The sequence below is a fragment of the Cervus elaphus genome, chromosome 1 (assembly GCF_910594005.1).
Source record: "Cervus elaphus chromosome 1, mCerEla1.1, whole genome shotgun sequence".
In the NCBI taxonomy this organism is placed as follows: Eukaryota; Metazoa; Chordata; class Mammalia; order Artiodactyla; family Cervidae; genus Cervus; species Cervus elaphus.
The window spans coordinates 45476656-45503702 of record NC_057815.1 but is presented as its reverse complement, the minus strand read 5'-3'; the positions used below and the strand labels follow the sequence as shown (position 1 = coordinate 45503702).

Sequence of the window (27047 nt, the reverse complement as noted above, 5' to 3'; positions counted from 1 at the left end):
TCTCTCATGGCTTTTATGAGCATCTATATGCTGCTTCAAATCTGTATCTCCCCGCCGCCCATTCATCCACATAGCAGGCAGCATGTTTTGTCACACACAGATCTCTTGTCACTTCACTGAATGCACTCATTCCTTTGCTTTTAGGACAAAACCAAACCTCTTTGCTGATAAAATAAAAAAAAAAAAAAAGCTCCGCCTCCCCAAGGATTTGGTCTTACCTGGCACTCCAGCCTCAGTCTCTTTCCAGTCTCCTTCTGGAATTCTACATTCCAGCCCTGCTAGACCTTCACTGTCTCTCATGGTCCATGCTCTTCCAACTCTGAACTTTCCTCTATCAATTCTTTCTACTTGGAGTCCTCCTCTAAGGGACCACTCATATGTCACCTTCAGGCCTCTGGTCAAGAATAGCATCCTTCAAGAGAGCTGTCGTCACCTCCGGGTTAGGTCCTGCTGATTTCTGTACATTTCCTATGAAAATATTCACTACACCTTTTTGATATTCATGTTTAATTGTTCATTCTTCTCTCCCAGCTCCTAGCCCAAAGCCCAGTATGCATTAGGTGCTCACAGCTATGTTCTAGTTGAATGAACAAGTTTATCTAAATGATAACAGCATTATCCCTACATACTTGAGAATTTCCACATCCCTTCAGGAAGATGGTCCTTGTGTTCTCCCATCTGTGAATCAAACTGTGCTTCCAAACCAACCTGTTCATGCAAAATAATTAAGCATTTGTGTAAAACTGGGGCAGAAGAGGCAGCAACACCATAGGCAGCTGAGCTACTCTCCTGCTGCAGAAACTGGGTGAGAGTTTAATTGAGAAGGTGTCTAACATCTGATTCAAATAACTCCTGGCCTTCTTTCCCCTGCTGGGAGGTTTGCACATATGCTCTGTAACCTACTTGCAGTATTATGATTAATAGTGATCATGAAAACATTGTCCTTTAAATATTTAAAAAATATTTAGGTCCTTCCCTGGTGGTCCAGTGGCACAGACTCCATTCTTCCAATGCAGGTGGCCCAGGTTCAATCCCTGGTCAGGGAACTAGATGCCACATGCTGCAACTAAGAGTTCTTGTGCCACAGCTAAAGATCCCACAGGCTGCAACAAAGAGCCAGCACAGCCAAATATATAAATATTTTAAGAAATATTTAATCCATCCTTAAATGTGGCTGTATTAACTCTGAGACCTAGATTTTTTCAAAGCAGGGGAAACACTGTGATTTCTAATGAAGAAACAGGATTAGATATGTAGACATTAACATCATAGAAAAACTTCTAGACGGATACCTGTTGTTGTCCAGTCACTAAGTCTTGTCCGACTCTTTGTGACCCTATGAACTGCAGCATGCCAGGCTTCCCTGTCCTTCACTATCTCCTGGAGTTTGCTCAAGCTCATGTCCATTGAGTCAGTGATGCTATTCAACCATCTCGTCCTCTGCCCATATCCCTTTTGCCTTCAGTCTTTCCCAGCATCAGAGTCGTCTCCAATGAGTCAGCGCTTTGCATCAGGTGGTCAAAGTGTTACAGTTCCAGCTTCAGCATCCGTCCTTCCCATGAATATTCGGGGTTGATGTATACTAGTTTCATATAACTGAAAAAAATCTTTTCATGTACCTGCTTCTGGGTGAGCAACAGGTGATGGAATACGGTCTTCCTGGGGCCACGGGGATGCAGCTTCTGTCCGGATCTTGCCCTACTGATTTTCAGTCCTGTCATTTTGTAAATATATTTGCCTGAATTAAATATATATGTGTATATATATAAATATATATTTGCCTGATGTTTTCCCTGTCTATAGCAGGACCCCAAAAACTGAGAAATCTCAGTCTAGGATAAAGAAAATGTTTGATGAGAATCCAGAGATGACATTTACTGAACCATCAGAGTGTAGAGAACCACTCTGCTCTCCAGCAGGACACGTTGGGTAAATATATACATAAATAATATCTATTTATTATTATTCCCTCATATATAAACCTACACTGTTTGGTGTATTTCATTGTTGATTCTAAAATACATGCCTAGGGATGGAACAGTGGAGCTTTAAAGGCAGTTAAAAGGGAAGTAGCAGGGAGGGTACATTATCGCCAGCCTGGCTGAGCAGCAAGATTTTCTAAAGACACAAGAGGGAGTAGATGACCTTTCCAGAGCCCTCTCATCCAAAGATTTTATGATTGCATGCACGTCCTCTGTCTAGACATGAAGGGTGGGTGCTCCTGCTTTTTCTGTGGTAACATGGGGAAAAGTGTGACTGCTCCACCTACAGTCACATTGCAGAAACTACTCAACCTCAGCCAGAAAAAAAAAACAACGAAATCACAAACAAAACAGGGGAGAAAAAACCCACTGAGAACACAGTTCCAGAGTCTGTTACAAACAATATTCTCCCCAAATTATATTCACATTTAGTCCAGGCTTTCAGAGAGACAGTAACTTCCAGATTCTGTGTTTTGCATAGTTATCAACATTCATTCATATACTTAATGCCTAATCTACCGACTCGATGGACGTAGGTTTGGGTGGACTCCAGGAATTGGTGATGGACAGGGAGGCCTAGTGTGCTGCGGTTCATGGGGTCGCAGAGAGTCGGACACGATTGAGCAACTGAACTGAACTGAATATGTAAGACCATTTCACGAGAAAAGGGAGAGACTGAAAGTTTGGCCCTTCCTTTGACAAGTGAAGAACAAAGACCTGGACAGATTAAGTGAGATGACCATGGTTATTCAGTGACTAAGACCCAGGTGTTTGATGAGACAGTGGTGTGAAGAGTTCTCTCCTTCTGAGACTGATCCAACACTGCAGTGCTGTCATCAAACATCATACCTCAGATTCTCTCTCCTTTCATCCTTAGGCCCTGGTCCTCACGCCTCTGCATTTCAGGCAACCTGCAGGCACTTTGTCCCTCCTCTGGCCTCCTCACTTCCTTACCTCTGCCCTTATAAACTTCCATGCAATTCCATAAGCTTGTCAGCTCTTACCAGGCTCAGCTCACACTAAAGACCTGCCCTGAACACTCTTCTCCAGACACCACATGACTCTGCTATTTCTCTCTCTCTCTCCACTCAGGTCTCTTCAAACGTCACTGTTAGGTAGTCAGAATAGGAAAAAGGAGTCCAAGAGGGCAGCGGTTGAAAGACCAAGAAAGAGAAAAACCTGTGAAAACGGAACAAAAGAAAATCTGCAGACCAAAGGGAGAACTTTAGGTGAAACAAATATGCCCCCTTCTTGGCTAGCCCAATTTGCATAGGGCGGGCTCAGAGGGGAGGCGACAGAACATATGAAAAGAGGATCGAGGCCTCTCCTTTGGGGTCAGCTCGCCCTCATGCCTTGAGGGTGGACTATCCTTTGTCTGCCGAATAAAACTTTGAGCTGTAACCAAGATGGAACACTGGTCCACCATTTCAAATATTTGCTGTGGCAGGACAGAACTGTGGCAGGAAATTAAACACTACCCCGACAGTCACCTCCTTGCCGAGACCTCCCTTAACCACATTCCCTAAAATAGTGAGTTCTTCACTCATTTTTAAGCCATCAGTCAAATATACTTTGAGACTTTATTTTGAAATAAAATGAACATATTGAACCTTACAGGGACCACAAAGCACTCCTTAAACTTCTGGAACTCCAGCACCTGCCACCAGACTGTCTCTGGCATGCGGTCTTCCCTCCTTGACCCTACCTGATGGTGGCAGGACTGAATTGCTGGGAAAGGGGAAGAGGAAGAGAGAAAATCCTTCCCTTCAAAGAGAGTATCCTTTTGAATCCTCATTCTTCATCCTGACCAAGTTCTAAGGTTGGGCCCTACATCTTACATATTTCTCTATCAAGAAGCACCTAATTTTCTTTTCTTCCCCCTATTCTATTTTTTGAATTTTTATTTATTGATTTTTGTTGTTGTTTTTCAGAGGCTAAGTCATGTCCGACTCTTTGCTACCCCATGGACTGCAGCACTCCAGGCTCCTCTGTCCTCCACTATCTCCCAGAGTTTGCTCAAATTCATGTCCACTGAGTTGGTGATACCATCCAACCATCTCATCCTCTGCTGCACCCTTCTCCTTTTGCCCTCAATCTTTCCCAGCATCAGGGTCTTTTCTTTTTCTTTTTCCCCAGCATCTGGGTCTTTTCCAATGAGTCAGCTCTTTGCATCAGGTATAGCTGATTCACACTGCTTTAATTTTTTCTGTACAGCAAAGTGATTCAGTTATATAAATATAAATATCCTTTTTCATATTTTTTCCATTATGGTTTATCACAGGATATTGAATATATCAATAATTCCCTGTGCTACCTAGTGGGACCTTGTTGTTTATCCATCCTGTGTATACAAGTGTGCATCTGCTAGCCCCAGACTCCTACTCCATCCCTCCCTCCTCTACCTTCCCTCCCTGCTGGCAACCATGTAAGTCCTCTATGTCTGTGAGTCTGCCTGTTTTATAGATAAGTTCATTTGTGTCATAGTTTAGATTCCACTTATATGTGATATCATATGCTATTTGTCTTTATCAGACTTATTTAGTATGATAATCTCAAGGTCCGTCCATGTGGCAGCAAATGTCATTGTTTCATTCATTTTTATGGCTGGGTAATATTCCACTGCATGTATGTACATCTTCATCCATTCATCTGCTGATGGACGTTGAGGTTGCTTCCATGCCCTGGCTATTGTGAAGAGAGCTGCTCCGGACACAGGGGAAGCAGCACCTAATTCCTAATTGTGACTCAAGTAGCTAGAAACCTAGCACCCCAAAGAAGGTGGAAACTTCCCAGGCCAGCTCTTACTCAGAACTCTGACGAGCAAATGCCCCAATTTACTATAGCATGGGACTCCAAATGATGGAATTTTGTAAGAACTATGCATAACTGCCAAATAAATACATCAAGGCATTATTTTTTCTACAACTGCCTCACCACACAAAAAAAGCTTACAAATGGAGCAATATCTCTAGCATAGTTGCTTTAGAGAGAATCTGAATATCCAATTGATGATATTTTGTCTCTTAACCTTCTCACCCAAGTTATCATTCCAGCCTACAAACTCTCAGTGTGACATTGAATAACTTACCTTATATTTTCGTATTTTTGATATTCTCTAGGTGTGACCTTTTATTTTCCACTTAGGTAAGTCCCTTTAACATTTCTTGTAGAGCTGTTCGGTGGTGCTGACCTCTTAGCTTTTGCTTATCTGCAAAACCTTTGATCTCTCTTGCAAATCTGATTGAAAGCCCTGCCAGGTATTCTTGGTTGTAGGTTTTTCCTTGTTATCACTTTAAATATAACCTGCCACTCCCCTGTGGCCTCCAGAATTCCTGCCGAAAAGTCAGCTGATAGCCCTATGGGAGTTTCCTTGTTTGTAACTTGTTGCTTTCCCCTTTGCTGCTTATAATATTTTCTCTTTAGCTTTACTTTTTGCCATTTTAATTACGGTATGTCTTGATGTGGTCCTCTTTGGGGTGATCCTGCGTGGAACTTTCTGTGCTTCCTGGACCTGGATGTTTCCTTTCCCAGGTGAGGGAAGACTTCAATATATGTTATCTGGGACTTCCCTGGTGGTTCAGTGGCTAAGAATCCACCTGCTAATGCAGGGGACACGGTTCAATCCCTGGTCCAGGAAGTAAGGTCCCACGGGCTGTGAAGCCACTGATCCCGTGTACCACACCCACTGAGCTTGTACTCTAGAGCTCGTGAAACACAACTACTGAAGCCAGCATGCCCTTGAACCCATGCTCCACGAGAGAAGCCACCACAATGAGAAGCTCAAGCACCATAACTAGAGAGAAGCCCCTGCTCACCGCAACTAGAGAAAGCCCTCATCCAGCAACAAAGACCCAGCACAGACAAAAATAAAATAAATAAAAAATTTAAAAGATTAAGTTTTATATATCAGTTCAGTTCAGTCACTCAGTCATGTCCGACTCTTTGTGACCCCATGGACTGCAGCACGCCAGGCTTCCCTGTCTATCACCAACTCCCAGAGCTTACTCAAACTCGTCCAGAGTCAGTGATGCCATCCAATCCTCTCATCCTCTCTCATCCCCTTCTCCTCCTGCCTCCAATCTTTCCCAGCATCACGGTCTTTTCCAAGTCAGTTCTTAGCATCAGGTGGCCAAAGTATTGGAGTTTCAGCTTCAGCATCAGTCCTTCCTATGAATACGCAGGACTGATTTCCTTTAGGATTGACTGGTTTGATCTCCTTGCAGTCCAAGGGATGCTTAAGAGTCTTCTCCAATACCACAGTTCAAAACCATCAATTTTTCGACACTCAGCTTGCTTGATAGTCCAACTCTCACATCCATACATGACCACTGGAAAAACCATAGCTTTGACTAGATGGACCTTTGTTGGCAAAGTAATGTCTCTGTTCCTTAATATGCTATCTAGGTTGGTCATAACTTTTCTTCTAAGGAGCAAGCGTCTTTTAATTTCATGGCTGCATCACCATCTGCAGTGATTTTGGTGCCCAAGAAAATAGTCTATCACTGTTGCCACTGTTTCCCCATCTATTTGCCATGAAGGGATGGGACCAGATGCCATGATTAACATTTTTGAATGTTGAGTTTTAAGCCACCTTTTTCACTCTCCTCTTTCACCTTCAACTACAGGCTCTTTAGTTCCTCTTCACTTTCTGCCATAAGGGTGGTGTCATCTGCATATCTGAGGTTATTGATATTTCTCCCTGAATCTTGATTCCAGCTTGTGCTTCATCCAGCCCAACATTTCTCATGATGTACTCTGCATATAAGTTAAATAAGCAGTGTGACAATATACAGCCTTGACGTACTCCTTTTCCTATTTGGAACCAGTCTGTTGTTCCATGTTCAGTTCTAACTGTTGCTTCTTGACCTGCATATAGATTTCTCAGGAGGCAGGTCAGGTGTTATATATGTATGTGTACACACACACACACACACACACATTCTCTGCCCCTTTCTTTTCCTTCTGGATCCCTATAATGTGAATGTTCATAAACTTGATGTCGTCCTTTTCTCTTTTTAGACTGTCCTCAAGTTTTTAAATTCTATTTCCTTTTTTATGTTTAGCTTCAGTGATTTTCACTTGTCTGTCTTCGAGTTCACTGATCCATTCCTCTGTATCATCTAATCTAGTATTGATTCCTTCTAGTGTATTTTTAATTTCAGTTATTGTTCAGTTCTATTTGGGTCATCTTTATATTTTCTAACTTTTTGTTAAAAACTTCTAACTTCCATCCTGTTGATACATTCATCTCCCCACCCAACCCCCACCCAGTTCTTTGAGCATTTTATGATTAGTATCTGTCAGGTAGATGGCTTACCTTTACTTCACCGAGTTCTTCTGCAGTTTTCTTTTGTTCCTTTGTTTGCAACATACTTACCTGTCACCACATTTTGCCTAATTCACTGTCTTTATTTGTAGGTGGGTTGTATTCCCCAATGTTGGAGAAGTGACATCTGTAGGAAATGTCCAATGAGGCCCAGCAGTGCCGTCCCCTCTGGTCACCAGAGCTCTGTGCTTTACAGGTGCCTTCTATGTGGGCTGCGTGGGTTCTGCCCTTGTGACTGGCTGCCTATTGTAGGCACGCTGGCAGGTGTAGCAGGTCCCTGGTCTGGTTTGGGCTGGTCTCTGCTGGGCAGGGCCAGATCCTGGTGGCTCTGGCTGCACAGCTGAAGGAATCCCACTTTTGTTGCTGGTTTGCTGCTGGGTGGGCCTGATTCTTTTTTTTTTTTTTTTTTCTTTTCTGATTCTTAATTAACAAGACTGCCACAGGGCCATGATAGTTCTGCATCTGGTGAGTGGGGCCAGAGCCACATGGTCCTGAGGCTGGTACCCACCCACTAGCGGGTGAGATCAAGGGTCCAGAACTGGGTCCTGGGGTCTTTGGCTGCTGGGAGGGGGGCCCAGAGCTAGTGTCCACCCACTGGGGCCCAAGGGGACACAGGGTGAGCACTGACCCTATGGCGGGTGGAGCCAGATCCCAGTCTCTGGCGCCAGGGCCCTTGGGTTCTGGGGTTGGAGCTGGCTGCAGTTGGGCAGGGCTAGGGCCCAGCGAGTCCTGGGACTGGTGCCCCACTGCTGAGTACATTGGGGCCTGACAAAGCTGGACAGAGCCACGATGGTCCCAGGGCTGATGTCAGCCCACTCCTTGGTGGGGGGTGGGAGAGAGGAGGATGTGGCCCAGGGGCTTCTGGTGATGGTGTCCACTCCCTGGTGGTTGAGTCTGGGTCCCAGGGCTAGTGTTGGCTTGCTGGTGGTTGGGGCCAGGTCCTGGGCCGCATGGTGGTCTGGGCTGAGTCCCAGGGCAGCCGGAGGCTCAAGGGATTCTAAGGCAGCTGGGCTGCTGGGAGGTGGCGTCATGTCCCCACCCAGCTAGCTGCCTGGCCGGTGGCATCTGGGAATGGTGCCTATCGGGCAAAAATTAAACAAGATAATGCATTTAAAGGGCTGTGTACTAGGTATTGACAAAGTCATTACTCAATCTCCTTGAAAATAGAAAATAATTTGAACTGAGTAATAATGAAAACACAATCTATCGAAATTTGTGAGATACAGTCATAGCAGGCCTTAGATGGAATTTTGTGGCTTTAAATGTTTATATTTGTAAAGAAAAAAGAAATCAATGACATGAGTTTTTACCTTAAGAAGTTAGGGGGCAAAAAAGAGATAAACCCAAAACCAACAAAAGGGAATAAAAAGAGGCAGAAATTAATGATATGGAAGACGATCAACGAATAGAGAAAAACCGACAAAGTCAGCAGTCGGTTCTTTTTCTTGAAAATGGTGTATCAAAACTGACACAAAGGAAGAATGAAAAACCTCTATTTATTAAGCATCTGAATTAGACTGAGAAAGACTGAAGGCAAAATATGTGAAAGGTTATCCTAGGTACAATGACAATAATCATCGAACCTAGAAAGAGGCATTCAGCACAATTTACATGAATAATAGGCTCTGTTAACATTTAATTGAGTGTTTCTAACTTGTTTAATTGTATTAGGTAGGCAGTACTTTCATCAACCAAGGTCATACAATTTGCAAATGGCAGACAGGACTCAAAACTATTTAACTCAGAAGCTCAGATCATCTATTAAAATTCCTCTGAGATGAATTACACTCTAGCTGAAGCTAATATCTTCCTAGGTTTGTCACTTCTTGGTGATGTGAAAGTTGCTTGGTCGTGTCCAACTCTTTGTGACCCTATGGACTATACAGTCCCTTCTCCAGGGGATCGTCCCAACCCAGGGATCAAACCCAGGTCTCCCTCATTGCAGGCGATTCTTTACCAGCTGAGCCACCAGAGAGGACCAAGAATCTGGAGTGGGTAGCCTATCCCTTCTCCAGCGGATCTTCCTGACCCAGGAATCGAACCAGGGTCTCCTGCATTGCAAGTGGATTCTTTATCAACTGAGCTATCAGGGAATATAATTTTGAAGAATTTTTCTTTTATTTGTATCAGAGCACACTGTTATGTAATAATGCCACAGAGTCATTCAACCCCCTAATCGGTATTCACATTACTAATTCACGTAGGGTCAGAATCCAGGGTACTGGGGGGTTTTGCTTCCAGTGGAAGGTATGACTGAGTGAGAAAGAAAGGAGCAAGTTTATCCTTGATGTGGGGACCATTTTTGATTCCTTTCTACTTCTCCTGACTTCTGCAAGGTACTCACCAAATGTCAGCTAATGAATAAGTGAGAAATGAGTGGTTGGCTAAAAAGTCAACATTTAAGATCCTGCAGATTAAATATTTGTACCTAATGCCATGTTTGGCACCTAGTAGGGGTTCATTAATTATTGAAGAGGATGACATTGCCACCATTTTATTAATTCATTCAGCAAAGTATTTATCAAACCTCAGCCAGGTCTTGGGCATTCAATAAGGACATATGGTTTAATATAAGGATGATTCACATGTGGTTTCCACTTTATGTAAGAATCTAGGTGGAGCCTAGAATAAATTGGATACATGTAACAATGACAGATGATAGAAAGTCATAAATGCTGATATGACTGCCACTCAAGTGTTTTGAGTTTGAAGTGAGGAAGACAAAGGAAGCTCTTTCCCCCTCAAACTGGTTTCTCCGGATATCCCTTAGCCATGTTCTACTTGGCAACCTCATAGCCTCAAACTTCTCTTCTCATTGAATTTATCTCAAATCTTTGTTCTAATTTGTCTCCCTATCTCCATCTTCTCAGATGTTATCTCTGTTGAAATAATCTGCTTGCACTGTAAACTCTGCCTGTCCAAAACAGAATTCATAATTCGCTGCCCATCTATCCTTGCCTTTTGAAGATGAGAGAGGAAACGAAAACACACATACACATACCACAATAAAGGGCAGTGAGGAATAGGGAAATTACAGCATTCCGAGACAAGGAGATAAGGACAACGACTCAGTATGTCTTCAGGTTTTGCAACGTGCTCTATACTGTCTCCATCTATTTCCCAATTCCTACCATAAAAGGGGGAAGTGTGATCCTTTTCTTTTTTTAAAAAAATATTCACTCATTCATTCATTTGGTTGTGCCTAGGCTTAGTTGTGATATGCAGGATCTCTGATTGTGGCATGCAGGCTCTAGTTCCCTGACCAGGGATTGAATCTGTGTCCCCTGTACTGGGATCGTGGAGCCTAAGCCACTGGACCACCAAGGAAGTCTGTTGATTTTCTGTCTTACAGCCACAAAAACTTTCAAAGGCAAGTCTTTCAGTTAATATTCATGTGGGAAGGAATTTAGATCCTCACGTCCATGAACAATTTCTGAACTCCTCTAAAGTCTTTCACTTGATATTCCCATGGGAAGGAATTTAGATCCTCACTTCCATGAGCAATTTCTGAATGCATCTAAAGGAAAACAGCATGATGTGGTGACTGTGCACAAAAAACACTGTTTGTATTACTTAACATAATACTGCTTAATAAGATTAGAACTTAAGAGAGGAGGCAGGGCGGAGACTAGTTTACCACTAAGATCTTTGAGGAAACTTCCATCATAAATTATATTCTTTCTTTTCTATTAGCTACACAGTATTAAGAATCTAGAGGAAACTTTAACACTCATAAGTGAAGTTATGGAATTAAGAGAACTAAGACATCCAGTGAATGGATAACTTGAAATACTTTCGAGCTCATTCATTCCCTCAATACCTTTATTGGGACCCTGAAAAAGAGGAAAATAAATCACATGAGCATGGCAAAATGGCTAGCTGGTCAAACAACTTGTGACCCTGTCCTCCCAGGAACACAGCTGGACACATTTCCCAGAATCCTTTACAGTTAGATGGGCCACATGATTAAGTTTCGTCCAAAGCAACATGGGCACTCTACTCTCTTCCCCTGCTGGCTCCTTCAACAGAGAAGACTTTGTAAACTGGGAGAATAGCAGAGCCCAGAGGTGGAAGGAGCCTGGGTCTCAGGTAACTGTGGAAATCTGTTCACCAACCGGAAACACTCATGCTGTACTTTACATGGGAAGAGAAATAACCTCAGGAAAGTTACCAGCTGGGTTCATGTCCTTACATCAAGGACTTTTACCTGATCAAGAATAAAAGCTCAATAAATATTAGCTTTCATCATTTCGGGAAACAAAGTTTACTTCTTAATTTTCTTTTTTTTTCTCAGGCAGAGAGGAAAACAGGGACCATGGGGATTAGTGAAAAGCATTTAGATGCACTGACCACTTACAAAATACTAAATGGTATACTGGTATGCTTAAGTGAAGCAACACTGTAACAATAACTTAAACAGAAAGGAAAAAAACAAACATTTTCTTCTGGATTCAAAGCATTAAATTTTATGACTGGTGTCTTGCTAAAAGAATCTAATAACAGATATGAAATATAAAAAGAAAGTGGCACTCCCTTCTCTCTTTCTCCCCTTGATAGCAAGCATTTGGAGATATTCTAAAAGTTGTGACAATCCACAACACTTCTAAGGTTTCACATTGATATAAAATTTGTACAAAGAATATTTTATGCTTTTATAATATTTAACTGATACACTTTAATAACAGTCATAATCAACTTTTATTGTTTACATAAATAGATTAGACAATACCTTTGCCAACCATGTTTTCCCAACATACTTATATTACAACACATGACATTTCTTAGTCAAAGTTATCTGTTAAATCTTTTCGCAGAGGGAGCGGGAAGAAGTAAACAAACAGGAGGGTATTGAAATAATATTTCTAAACTAATCTTCAGTGATAGGCCTAAAACATTTGGCAATTATTTCCTTTTATAGAAATCACAGGATTGTAAGTTTGAAACTTATCAAAAGTGCAGTGCATCAATTTAATTAAAAAACCAGTAGAGTTAAATATATTACCTGGGCATCAAATTTCCCTTTCTACATATATTCAGAATCACATCATTTTACACCTATTAAATAACAATTGAAAACAATAACCATCAAAATCTTTAATCCCAGATCTGGATTAAATCATGGCAGTACTAATGTTTTCTAAAATTCCAATGTATCTGTTCATTGACGATGTCACCAGAGAGTAAGTTTTCTATGTGTGGAAAGATAATAATCTTGTAACATCAGCTATTAATCAGGTTACTGAGCTGATAATACATTATGATTTTTTTTCAAATCTATGTTTCTACTTGAACAAAGCACAAGTTATCATACCAACACAGTAAGTCCCCTACATACGAACCTTCACGTTTCTAACCTTCAAAGACGAGGACATGCGTGCACATGTCCAATCACTAATTCACATATCTAGTGGACACTGTCACATGCGTGACATTGTGGGATTGTGCTTTTGTGTTCTTCACTGTACAGTGCTGTGCAGTATTTTTATCTCAAGCCCGATGTCTGAAGCAAGCATAAAAGCAGTGGTGACGTAGCTGGTATCCCCTATTGCTGATGATCTGAAGCTCTTCCATCTCCCACCTCCTTGAGTTAGTAACTCTCCTCACCTGTTCCCTCGATGACCGCCCATGTGCCATCTGCTATACTATATTACTGTACTTTTCAAGGTACTGTACTCTAAGAGTAAAGACGTTTATTTTTCGTGTTTGTTTTTTACGTATTATTGGTGTGAAAAGTCTTATAAATCTATTACAGAACAGTAATAGATTGTAATAATAATAGCCAATTACTGTAACAGTAATAGCCAATTGTGTTGGTTGGGTAGATGAGCTAACTTTGTTGGACTTATAAACAAATCTGACTTATGAACATGGATCTCGGAATGGAACTTGTTTTTATGTAGGGAACTTACTGTACCAAATACTTAATCATTTCTGATACGAGAAACCATCTTCATATTAGTACTTCTTTGTTATGCCATTTAGTCTTGATATCATTAACCACAATGAATTTTACTTTAATGACTATGCACAAATTAAGGCAAAAGGACACAGCCCTCTCCCCTCAATAATTTATCCTCTATCTTTTAAAAAACTGCTGTTGAGGCTATACAAATTACAGATCTGCTGGCTAGAAAGACACAACTTGTTCCTTAGACCAACATCCAGTATTTGGACCACGAGGTTAAAATCGTGGTACACATCCACGTTCCCTTGATCTACCATTGTGAGCATTCCTCAGCTATACCCACAATACTGATTTTTCAAATGATACTGTTCACTTGCTATGCCTCCTCACGGTAACGTATGTAGGTTATTTTTCCTTGATTAAAAGTTTTTAATAATTGGGAAATAATCTACTCAGTCTTGGTACACTCTCCATTGAATAATTTTTCATTTTTATAACCACTTCCTCCATGACTATTGTGCTTTTCTTCTGCCATTTTCTTCACATAATTAAGAGGTCCATTCCCCTCAAAGGAGGAGGGATTTCTGAAAGAGCCTCCAATTCTATCCCACAAGGTGAAATACTGCCCATAATTATAGTCAAAGAGCATATGGTGGTCTGTGTGATGAGCCGAGCCATTAATAAAAGGCTTTAAGAGCTGGGGAACACGAAAATCACCATCGTGAATGGAAATTGTCCAGATATTGACCAAGATGTACAAGCCTAAATAAACTACCTTGTGTAACGGGAAGATAAAAGGGTATATGTGGTAAGGCAGACTCTGAAGGAAGCCGTCCAGAGGGTGAAAAGCGTGACTCGCAAATGGAGTTGGAATCTTCCAGATATGATGAGGTTTGTGTAAGCGCTATGGAAGAAGAGACCATGTTAATGCCACAGACTCTACCCAGTGCAACATTCTACTTAGCTTTTCATGCTCATGGTGTGGGAAATGATCTATCTGAAAAAATCCTGTTGAATTTAGCAAATTACTTTAGAAAATCCCCAAGACAGTAAGATTTTTAGCACAGCCCATGCAGATTCATAAAGGATACAAACAAAATGTACCTGGTACCTATCATGACTAAGGCTACTTAGGTATTTAGTAAGTTAGAGGAAATTCTTGAAAACGAGACAGGATCTATAGCTATCCACTGCTGAAATGTATATTTTCTCTCTTCCTCTACAAATGAGTCAAGCTTATTACCTTATATACAAGTCTATGATGAAGGCCTCTGTGAATCCAGTAGATCAGCATGTCAGTGAAGAAGAGAAAGGACAAGACACTAGCAACGAGTTGAAACCAGCCTACAAGAGACAAAAGGACATGGCAGAATCAAGATTCAGCTCCTAGGATCAGTTTACTTTTTCTCCCCTCCTTAATAAATTTTTTAACTTTTTACTTTGTATTGGGTTGTAGCCAATTAACAATGTTGTGATAGTTTAAGGTGAGCAGTGAAGGGACTCAGCCATCTATACACATGTATCCACTCTCCTCCAAACTCCCCTCCCATCCAGGCTGCCAGGTAACACTGGGCAGAGTTCCCTATGCTATACAGTAGGTCCTTGTTGGTTATTCATTTTAAATATAGCAGGGTGTACATGTTGATCCCAAACTCCCTAACTATCTGTCCTTCTCCCCAGCAACCATAAGTTCGTTCAGAGGTTACTTTTGACAAGTCCGTCTAAGGAGACAAAACAGGATACTAGACCCAAACACTGCCAACTATCTGCTTTGTTAATTCAATGCATCACAACCTCCATCTCCCTTGACTCTGGGATCTGTTCATTTTCCTCTCATAAAAACTTGAAGTGTCCTACCTAAAGTATTTCTTAATTAAACTATGAGGATACTTACGAAACAGAAAGAGTATATTCCTATGGTATCTTTATTAATTAAATGCTGGAGAATAATGTTATTTTTCTTTTCATATTAATCTTCATAACACACATATCTTTACATATTTTACCTCCTCTGCTTAGAATTTTATTTTCCACAAACTACCTTAAGCCATGATATTATGAGCATTTACTCTGTAACCCAACTCCTTCTGACTTTTCCAACCTCATCTACTCATGTACTAACCAGCCTGGTTCACTTAGCATCCTCCCAACATCTTCAGAGTCTTGCCTCTGTATCTTTACTCAAACCGCTCTCCTTTTACTTTTATTCGTAGTTCAGCCCACCTTCCAAGGCCGAGCCAATTCAGCACCTGGTGTGTGACTTTTGTTTCCTCCTTTGAAAACTAAACTTTTACTAGGAGAGCAGGGGTGCTGATGCCAACAACCGTGGATTTCAGCCCCAGATCCACCCCTTACTTGTCAAGTGAGCTCAGCAAGTTACTGAAACTCTTCTGTACACTTAATTTACTCACCTCTAAAGGAGCATATCATAGTGCCTACCTCATAGGATTAATATAGAATAAGATGGGAGTGATGAAACGTGAAAAGCTTACAACTAAAGCTGGTACATATGAACAACAAATTTTAACTATGTATTACTCTTACTTTCTAATACTAGATTCCAGAAATGTACCTTGATGAAGTAATTCCAGAATTTCACAAAACTTTAGTTTAGTCACTGCAGCACTGTTTATAATAGAAAAATAAGAAACAATCTAAAGATCTAAAAGTATAGATTATTTAAATAAAGTTTATTTAAATGGATATTTATGCAATGTAATTCTAAAACTAATTGGCATGAAAATATGGCCATAAACATTGGCAAGAAAAAAAAAAATCAGAGTCCAAACCAGCATGCATAGCAAGGGTTTCAATATTGTGATATAAATAATGATGGATTTTTAAAAAAAATAAGTGATGATAGATTTTTTAAAAAAAATTTGTCTTCCGATTTTTCTATAAGTATCGATTACTTGAGATTTATTTTTTTTTTGGGGGGGGGAAATGCTTGAATTAAATAGGTAATAGGAAACAAATTCAAGGCTCTAGCTCTGATGATGTCAATCTTCTCCTGGGCACAATCTCATCTACAAGAAAGACTTTAAGGCTGAGATGAAATTAAAGAAATGCACATATGTGGCAGGACATGAATGAATTAAAGTAGAATACTGAAAACAAACTGGGATTCCCAGGTGGCACTAGTGGGAACCCGCCTGCCAATGCAGGAAACATAAGAGATGTGGGTTTGATCCCTGGGTTGGGAAGATCCCCTGGAGGAGGGCATAGCAATCCACTCCAGTATTCTTGCCTGGAGAATCCCATGGACAGAGAAGCCTGGTGGGCTACAGTCAATATGGCCACAAAGAGTCAGACACAACTGAAGCAACCAAGCATGCACACATAAAAACAAATTGAAATTTTCAAAAGTATTTTGAAGAAAAGAAGAGGCAGATTTGACTCCTTCAAGAAACCCATCTCTGCCTGAAGTTTACAGTCCATGCGGAAACTCTTATACCATATATGGAAACTCACCATATGGAAACTCTCCTATGCCGTCATAGAGTTTGCTGTAACCTCTCACCTCTAGCAGGAACAGTGAAACCGTGGGGATGCTCATCCATGGCATTGACTGGACAGAATGCGTAATCTCTCGAGAGACTTGATTCTGAAAATGAAGTTTCCAATACTTACAAAGTGCAAAATCTATGTTAAACAAAACTAGCACACAATTGTTCCAGATTGGATTTTGAACGTCTCTTTTATATAAAGGCACTTACCTCCAAACTGCTTCTACTAAAATGTTACTGTTTGGGCAGGGGTGTATAAGAAAAACATTCCTTTTGCAGGAAGCAAATGCAACAAATATTTTAAATTCTAAAGCTTTTTCTCCCCTTCCTACAAAATCTCTATTCCAAATTTCTATTTACAGAATATTCATTTATTTCATAATTAACTTCCATCCCCAACCCTCTCTACCTTTTTTCCCCACTCTTTGCAGTGACTGACAAATACAAGTAACTGAAACAGAAAAGTCACTAAACAGGTCTATATCTGCTGAGTTTGGATTATCTAGTCAAAAATTATATACATAGTAAAAGCATATTTCAGTTTGTGAAAGCTTAATATTAAAATAATTATACAAATGTCTACATTTATTAATTCATCACTATTAGCAAAGAAATTCTTATCTATGTGTCTAGCAAGACCAGGCTTACAGATAAAAAAAAAAAAAGTACAGTTTATTTATCTGTTTAAGGAAAGGAGAGAGAGAACTAGTTCTTCCAAAAATATCCCATTTGGAGCCGGTTTTAGAAACTTTAAAGGTTATAACCAGTTTAATCTGAAAATCTCACAAATATTGATACATCACATTGCTATTTTTACTGTAACAGTAATTAAACAATAGATAAGAAAACCACTTACCTTTAAAAATTGTGGGTGTTTCATTAATAAATGATCATAGACAAAATAATAACTCAGCGTTGCAAAGAAGAAATACAGTATATAAGCACCGAGATTTGTTACAATCAGGAGAGTGATGGCTTGTCGGAAGATGTTGTCCTCTGGCCACGTGGCTGGATATACATACGGTGTAAAAAAATAATAATCTGCAATACTGAGTACAAGATCCATCTTAGCCCCTAAAGGATAAACAGGTAACAATTACTTTCCCATGTTGACATTTCTCAAAACAAAAATTTTTCAGAAAAACTATATATGAAGTTCCTGCTTTCATAGGCATATGAAGTACAAGCCTGCTGCTACTACAATCCTGTAAATGCCATCATTAGAGCCAGAAGGGGTCTTCAATGTCATCTCTGGACTAGGGTCCAGTCTCTTCATCTTATACATGGGGACACCAAAGCTCAGTGAGAGAAACTGGGGCCCACAAAACTTCTTCTCCAAGGCCAGGCTGATGGGTGGTGTAAATCCAGATCTAATTGCATCTCAGTGTTTGCCTCCACTATATCCTATTGCCAGAGAACATGGTAATAGTTAGCATGCAAATAGCAAAGGTATTTAGGTAAACGGCTTTCTCCTTCCCCTACAAGTTTCAATGGCACAAAGGATTCATATTTCAAAGACTTTTGCTTCAGCGCTGAGACTTCAGGTCAATTTCCTAAAAGGGATCTATGATGTGACCACAACCAAAAAAGTCAGGGACTATCCTATTTTTGTGACTGACCCGAGCTCTCATTGATGGAACAAAAAACTAGATTACATTTCTCCCCCCGCCCCCGCCACCCACCCCCCAGTAGTCAGGGGTTGGCAAACTGTGGTCCCACAGGGCCTGAACCCAGTGCCTGCTTCTGTAAAGAAACTTGGTTGAAACACAGTTATGTCCACATGTGTCTATTACATAGTCTATAGCTGCTTCTCTATACTACAAAGTCAAGATTCAGTCACTGTAACGGACACAGCATGGCTCACAAAGCCTAAATGCTTATTATCTAGCCTTTTGAAAGGAAAGTAGGCCAGCTCCTGTTTCCAGATGCTTAAACTTTGAAAAACTTAAGTTGATCCTGCATATAATGTTCAGCAAATTCACAGTCAGCTTTTGTGGGCTGATCACTGACTCCATCACTGACAATCTATTTTCTCATTCTTCACTACACTGTTGGTAGTGAGAAATGTGCACAGTATTCTAAACAGCCCTCATCTATAACTAAAACTTTTGAACAACAGCAATAAGAAAAAAGAGTCCAAAAATTGCCTTTGAGTTTTCAGTCTCTTAAAATCAAACTCTAGAAGTTGTTTATTTATTAGGGCATTTAGCCCCTTGTTTGTGATATGAGTTGCAAGCATTTTTTCTCACGTGGACATGGAAAAAAATTTACGATCAACTAATACAGATATCAGATATTGACATATATCCTTCATCATATATTGTTAATGCACTCAAACAATTGAGTATCAAGAACTACACCAGGTGACGAGCATTCAAAGATTAAAAAGATTCAGTCTAAATCCATCTTCAAAGTAAGGCAGCTATAGGACAGAACAGTCCCATCAATACGACAAGTACTACAATTAAGGTTGCTGTTTAATTGCTAAGTTGTGTCTGACCCCTTTGGGACCCCATGAACTGTAGCCTGCCAGGTTCTTTTGTCCATGGGATTTCCCAGGCAAGAATACTAGAGTGGGCTGTCATTTCCTTCTCCAGGGTATCTTTCCGACCCAGGGATTGAACCTGCATCTCCTGCATTGGGAGGTGGATTCTTTACCACCAGGCCACCCAGAAGTTCTACAATGAAGGTAGATATATGCAAACTGTACAAAATTAGAAAAGACAACACAACTATCTGCTATTACAATAGAAGGCTGTACAGTGAAGTACTTTGATTTGGGCTTTGAAGGACATTACCAGAAAAAAAAAAGGGGTGGGGGAGGGATAATTAGCTCAATTAGAAATAACAACTGCAAAGCCATGGAAAGGCCATGGTACATTCATGGCTCATGGGATGTGGCAAGGTGGATGCTTAACAGTGTGAGGAGGGTGAAGCAGAGGGAAAAAAAGATTGTAAGATGAACCTGGTAAAAGGAAACTGGTGTCAGACTGCTTTTGCTATTGGATCTGGTGCCCTGATAAGGAATTTGAACTTTCCCTCACACATGACAGGGCAGACACGAAAGACTTTCGATGAGGAAAGAGGTATAAACAGACACATATTTTATAAAAACTGTTGTGTTAGGAATGTATTATACTGATAAGACACAGGGAGACTGGTTGCTCCTAACTAGTGTGGTAGACTAACCTAGAGAGGATGACTGCCTGAACTCAGACAATAGAGACTAAGAAGTCTAATGGGAGTTTGGGACTAGCAGATGCAAACTATTCTATACAGAAAGAATAAACAACAAGATCCTACTATATAGCACAGGGAACATATTCAATATGCTGTTATAAACCATAACGGAGAAAAATATGAAAAACTATCATCAGAAACTAATAAAACTTTGTAAATCAACTATACATCGACTAAAAAAAGAAACCTAGGATGTTATCAAAAATAGAGAATATTGTGGAGTTAGTATATTTGGGTGCAACAGGAACTTTTGAGGTACGAGGAATGATGGGTTCAGTTTGGGTCTTAAGTCTAATTGCTGTGACTCATCTGGACTCCAGGATAAAAGCAGCAGCCTACCTGCAAACATGAATCTGAAGATCAAAAGGAGCCTAGCTGTAGCTGAAGTTGAAGCCATAAAGGACAGAGCAGCAGGTCACGTACATTAAGTAAGATCAGAAACAAACATTTAAGAAGAACCTAACAACTGAAAAGAATATTGCTATAGCACTAAAGGCTGCTTCCCTAGTGGCTCAGACGGTAAAGAAATTGCCTGCAAAACAGGAGACCTGGGCTCGATCCCTGGGTTGGGAACATCACCTGGAGAAGGAAATGGCAACTCGTGCCAGTATTCTTGCCTGGAGAATCCCATGGACAGAGGAGCCTGGGAGGCTAAGTCCATAGGGCTGCACAGAGTCGGACATGACTAAAGCAAATTAGCATACACACACACTTTAAAGGCTGGTGAGAGTGGAAACTCCAATACTTTGGCTACCTCATTTGAAGAGTTGACTCACTGGAAAAGACCCTGATGCTGGGAGGGACTGGGGGCAGGAGGAGAAGGGGACGACAGAGGATGAGATGGCTGGATGGCATCACTGACTCAACGGACATGAGTTTGAGCAAACTCCGAGAGTTGGTGATGGACGGGGAGACCTGGCGTGCTTTAATTCATGGGGTCACAATGAGTCGGACATGACTGAGCGACTGAACTGAACTGAAGAGTTGGTGAACGAGTCTTGCATATTACCTGTAATACCAAACAGCCATAATTCCACATACAGAAAGTCTCCTACATATGAATAAATTCTGTTCCTAAGTCCAACGAAGTCAGCCAAAGTATCCAATAACACAATCGGCTATATAGTACTATTCTGTAATAGGTTTCTAATGCTTTTCACACAAAGAATACACAAAAAACAAACAAAAAATAAAACATTTTTAATCTTACCATACAATACCTTGAAAAGTACAGTAGTACAGTACAATAGCTGGTATACAGACAGGGGCTGGCATCGGGTGAACAGGCAAGAAGACTTATTGACTAGAGGAGGGACAGTAGGAGAGAGTAGGAGGGAGATGGTAGAGCTGAAGGACTGTCAGCAATAGGAGACGGAGGGCAAGCTGCAATTTCACTGATGCTGACGGAATGCACGTTCACACCTTTCAAAGTTCAAAACTTGAAGGTTCCTATGTAGAGGACTTAGTATAATATCTGGAACAGTACCGTGTAGCCAAAAATAACTCAAACATTAACCATGAGCATTCTCTAACTTTTTTTTTTATATTTTACTTTTAATATTCGATGTAAGTAAAGACTTTAATAAGCTCTCAGGCCCTACCTATTAAAAAAAACTCTTAACTGAAGACCATGAGCGTTGTATTGATTTGCATATTCCCTGTATATAACTGCTGTGATAGTAAGCCAGTACCTAGAAGAAAGGAGGAAATGTACCTCAGACCATCTGGAGGCAGCTGAGATACTGTGAGATGAAACCTGTTTTAAAGTTTGTTTGTTTTTTTTTCCGGAATTTGTGGGATGTAGTAATCAGGTATTCACAAATATATTGCTGGAATTTCTGACATCTAAAAAAAAGTTTGAAAGCACTAACAATTATGATCTCAAAACTGCAATTCAATTTTGAAGTTTATATTCAAACCCACATCTATGAAATAGAGAAAGCATATCTAGGTTAGGTTACAGAACTGTTCTAAGATTTAGGGATGAAGTATACGATGTGGCATTATCTAACATGTGGAACCTCCTCAAGGAACAGGAGCTATTTATTATTACTACTGTTACAGGAACTACAGCCGAGTCAAAATTACTCTAACCTAAGGCAAAAAAAGTGTTATCTGATTTTAAAAAATTGCTCATTTCTAGTATCAACATTTACTATATATGAGGTACTGTAAATATTAACTCATTTAATCCTTTCAAGATACACCCTAAAAGTTAGGTACTAGTATTATTCTTATAAGAAATCTGGACACAAGATACCCAGAGCGATCAAGTAAACAAATGCTGGGGCTGGGATTCAATCACCCTCAGGCTGGTTGCAAAATCCACAGACTTTAACCAAGTTCTACAGTCTCTTCATCACTATCTCTTCAGCTCCTTAAAATTTTAAATTCTCAATGACCTTAGAAGCTCACATACTTTTGCATATAATTTTAAACTGTTTACACTCCTAAAGCCAGGGGCTCTATAGTCATCTTAATTACACTACAATAACTGGGGCTTGCACAAATAATCACCAGTTCTTCAGCCTAATTCCTTTGCCTCTTGAAGAAAAAAAAAAATAATTTCCCAAGAACAGAAAGAAATTCGTCGCAAAACGCTTTACTAGCGTTCAGTGGATTTGCCTTGTAATAGATTTTCGCAATAGCCAACATCAAACATTTCATTTTCTTCAGGTCCACTCTCATGTTCTGTTTCTTTCACGTCCAAGCCTCCTCGTGCCCTGAAATACGCGCTCTGGCCAGGCAGAGGCCCCTAACCTGGAGGTCTCTGGCCGCAACTCGCCTCCCGCCAGCCCCTGGCCAGCGCGCGTGCCCTGCGCCCGGCACTCGCCCCATCACAGCCCCCACCCAGCTACCTGCTCGTCCCTGCCAATGATCAGCGCAGGAGTCCTTGAGCCAAATTTCGCAGACAGAGCCCCATCTCGTGCCCAGGGCCTTACGTCCAGGAAGCAGTCAACAAACGCCAGCGGGATGGGGGAGAAGGGGAGGGACAGACACGCTCTCACCTCCTGGGTCTTGCCTGACTCTCTACCCCACCACCCTCCTTTCTTCCTCTCCTCACGCATCCCGTTCAGGTGTATTCGGCCTCCTTTCCCAGCCCCCATGTCATCCTTACCTAGAAAGAATCGACCGCCCGCTGCCCGGCTGCCGACTTGGTTCCTCGGGGCCCCTGCAGTTCCAACTAGTGGATCTCCGCGGTCAGCCAAGCAGCCGAAGTAGGGAAGGGCGTAGCCTGACCTCACGCTCGGGGCTGCCGGCGCCGCCAGCCAATCAGAGGCTAGCGACATAAGCTGATATGACGGCAGATCGCGCGACTTGGCTGACGGGGGTTCTCAGCGGTCACGTGGGTTCCGCGCGCTCGGGCACGCCCCTTTCGCCCCTTCCCGCTGAAGGGAGGCGGGGACCCTATTTAGGTATCAAGGTGGCAGAGCGTGGAGTTTTTAGGTTGGATTTTTGTTTGTTTGTTTTTTGCTTTCTCACTGGCGCTGGCGTGTGTAACGCAGTCTTGTAGGAAGCAGGTTTCAGTTCAGTTCAGTCCTGCGCTCAATTGTGTCGGACCCCATGAACTGCAGCATGCCAGGCTGCCCTGTCCATCACCAACTCCCCGGAGCTTGCTCAAACTCATGTCCATCCAGTGGGTGATGCTATCCAACCATCTCATCCTTTGTCGTCTCCTTCTCCTCCCGCCTTCAGTCTTTCCCAGCATCAGGGTCTTTTCCAATGAGTCAGTTCTTTCCATCAGGTGGCCAAAGTATTGAAATTTCAGCTTCAGCATCAGTCCTTCCAATGAACATTCAGGACTGATTTCCTTTAGGATGAACTGGTTGAGTCCAACTCTCACATCCATGCATGACTACTGGAGAAACCATATCTTTGACTAGACGGACCTTTGTTGGCAAAGTAATGTCTCTGCTTTTTAATATGCTGTCTAGTTTGGTCATAGCTTTTATTCCAAGAAGCAAGCCTCTTTTAATTTCATGGCTGCAGTCACCATGGCTGCACTGATTTTGGAGCCCCCCAAAATAGTCTGTCATTGTTCCCATTGTTTCCCCATCTATTTGCCATGAAGTGATGGAACCAGATGCCATGATCTTAGTTTTCTGAATGTTGTTTTAAGCCAACTTTTTCACTCTCCTCTTTCACTTTTATCAAGAGGCTCTTTAGTTCTTCTTTGCTTTCTGCTCTAAGGGTGGTATCATCTGCATATCTGAGGTTATTGATATTTCTCCTGGCAATCTTGATTCCAGTTTGTGCTTCAGTCAGCCTGGCCTTTAGCATGATGTACTCTGCATATAAGTTAAAGAAGCAGGGTGATGTGTAAGCCTTGATGTACTCCTTTCCCAATTTGGAACCGGTCTGTTGTTCCATGTTCAGCTCTAACTGTTGCTTCTTGACTTGCATACAGATTTCTCAGGAAGCAGGTAAGGTGATCTGGTATCCCCATCTCTTTAAAAATTTTCGACAGTTTGTTGTGATCGACACAGTCAAAGGCTTTGGCATAGTCAATAAAGCTGAAGTGGATGTTTTTCTGGAACTGTCTTGATTTTTTGATGATCCAACAGATGTTGGCAATTTGATCTCTGGCTCCTCTGCCTTTTCTAAATCCAGCTTGAACATCTGGAAGTTCACAGTTCACGTACTGTTGAAGCCTGACTTGGAGAGTTTTGAGCATTACTTTGCTAGCATGTGAGATGAGTGAATTGTGTGGTAGTTTGAACATTCATTGGCATTGCCTTTCTTTGAGATTGGAATGAAAACTGACCTTTTCCAGTCCTGTGGCACGTTTGTAGTTGGGAAAAGTCCTTACTGTGCCTTGCTGCTGCTGCTGCTAAGTCGCTTCAGTTGTGTCCGACTTTGTGCGACCACAATAGATGGCAGCCCACCAGTCTGCCCTGTCCCTGGGATTCTGCAGGCAAGAACACTGGAGTGGCTTGCCATTTCCATTTCCAACGCATGGAAGTGAAAGTGAAGTCACTCAGTCACGTCTGACTCTTAGCAACCCCATGGACTGCAGCCCAGCAGGCTCCTCAATCCATGGAATTTGCCAGGCAAGAGTACTGGAGTAGGGTGCCATTGCCTTCTCTGACTGTGCCTTGAGGGAAGTAGATATTTCCTTTGATGTGTGTGTTGGAAGCATTTTCAACTCAAGAAGGTGTAAGTTGTTTGTCACTTTGCTAGAACCTGTTTCTCAATCTGAGAAAGTAGAACCTGCCTCAATCTGAGGCTTACTCTTTTCTATAACATTAAGTGGTTTGAATTTGGCCAAACCAGTTTAGATAATGTTGAAATGCCAGAAATCTTTTTGCAGTACAGATAAAGCAGATTTATACAAGCTAATTAGTAAATCTGTAGGTGGGCCTTTGGCAGCATCACTACAAACAAAGCTAGTGGAGGTGATGGAATTCCAGTTGAGCTCTTTCAAATCCTAAAAGATGATGCTGTTAAAATACTGCACTCAGTATTTGCCAGCAAATTTGGAAAACCCAACAGTGGCCACAGGATTGGAAAAAGTCACTTTTCATTCCAGTCCCAAAGAAAGGCAATGCCAGAGCATGTTTAAACTGCCGTACAATTGCACTCATCTGACCTTCTAGCAAACTATTGCTCAAAATTCTTCAAGCCAGGCTTTAAAACATGAACTGTGAACTTCCAGAAGTTCAAGCTGGTTGTAGAAAAGGCAGAGGAACCAGAGATCAAATTGCCAACATCTGTTGGATCATTGAAAAAACAAGACAGTTCCAGAAAAACATCTATTTCTGCTTTATTGACTATGCCAAAGCCTTTGACTGTGTGGATCACAACAAATTGTGGAAAATTCTTAAAGAGATGGGGACACCAGGCCACCTTGCCTGCCTCCTGAGAAATCTGTATGCAAGTCAAGAAGCAACAGTTTGAACTGGACATGGAACAACAGACCAGTTCCAAATTGGGAAAGGAGTACATGAAGGCTATATATTGTCATTCTGCTTATTTAATTTATATGCAGAGTACATCATGCGAAATGCCAGACTGGATGAAGCACAAGCTGGAATCAAGATTGCCAGGAGAAATATCAATAGCCTCAGATATGCAGATGATACCACCCTTATTGCAGAAAGTGAAGAAAAACTAAAGAGCCTTTTGATGAAAGTGAAAGAGGAGAGTGAAAAAATTGGCTTAAAACTCAACATTCAAAAAACTAAGATCATGGAAACTTATGTTATCAAGTATAAAATAGATAGCCAGTGGGAATTTACTGTATGGCTCAGGAAACTCAAACAGGGGCTGTGTATCCACCTAGATGGGTGGGATGGGGAGGGGTATGGGAAGGACACTCAAAAGGGAGGGGATATATGTATACCTATGGCTGATTCATGTTGAGGTTTGACAGAAAACAAAATTCTGTAAATCCTTCAATGAAAAAATAAATTAATTAAAAAAAAACACCAAGATCATGGCATCTGGTCCCATCACTTCATGGCAAATAGATGGGGAAACAATGTAAACAGTGACAGACTTTATTTTCTTGGGCTCCAAGATCACTGCAGATGGTGACTGCAGCCATGAAATTAAAAGACACTTGCTTGGAAGAAAAGCTATGATCCACCTAGACAGCATATTGAAAAGCAGAGGCATTATTTTACCAACAAAGGTCCATCTAGTCAAAGCTATGTTTTTTTCCAGTAATAATATATGGATGTTAGAGTTGGACCATAAAGAATGCTGAGCACAGAAGAATTGATGCTTTTGAACTGTAATGTTGGAGAAGACTCTTGAGAGTCACTTGGATAGCAAGGAGATCCAACCAGTGAATCCTAAAGGAAATCAGTCCTGAATGTTCATTGGAAGGACTGATGCTGATCAGTCCATTGGAAGGACTGATACAGAAGCTGAAACTCCAATACTTTGGCCACCTGATGTGAAGAACTGACTCATGGGAAAGACCCTGATGCTGGGAAAGATTGAAGGCAGGAGAAGAAGGGGACGACAGAGGATGAGATGGTCAGATGGCATCACCGACTTGATGGACATGAGTTTGAGCAAGATCCAGGAGTTGGTGATGGACAGGGAGGCCTGGTGTGCTGTAGTCCATGGGGTCACAAAGA

At 41.3% G+C, this 27047-nt stretch overlaps 1 protein-coding gene across 1 annotated transcript; it reads right to left on the bottom strand.

Moving 5' to 3' along the window:
- Nucleotides 1-11987: 11987 nt before the first annotated feature.
- SC5D (sterol-C5-desaturase) lies at nt 11988-23212 on the bottom strand. Its single transcript, XM_043901311.1, has 5 exons — nt 23078-23212; nt 17576-17793; nt 16685-16817; nt 14457-14557; nt 11988-14117 (listed from the first exon to the last, which is right to left on the bottom strand). Exons 2-5 carry the CDS (start codon nt 17783-17785, stop codon nt 13662-13664), a joined length of 900 nt encoding a protein of 299 aa, XP_043757246.1. The 5' UTR covers nt 17786-17793; nt 23078-23212; the 3' UTR covers nt 11988-13661.
- Nucleotides 23213-27047: the final 3835 nt, after the last annotated feature.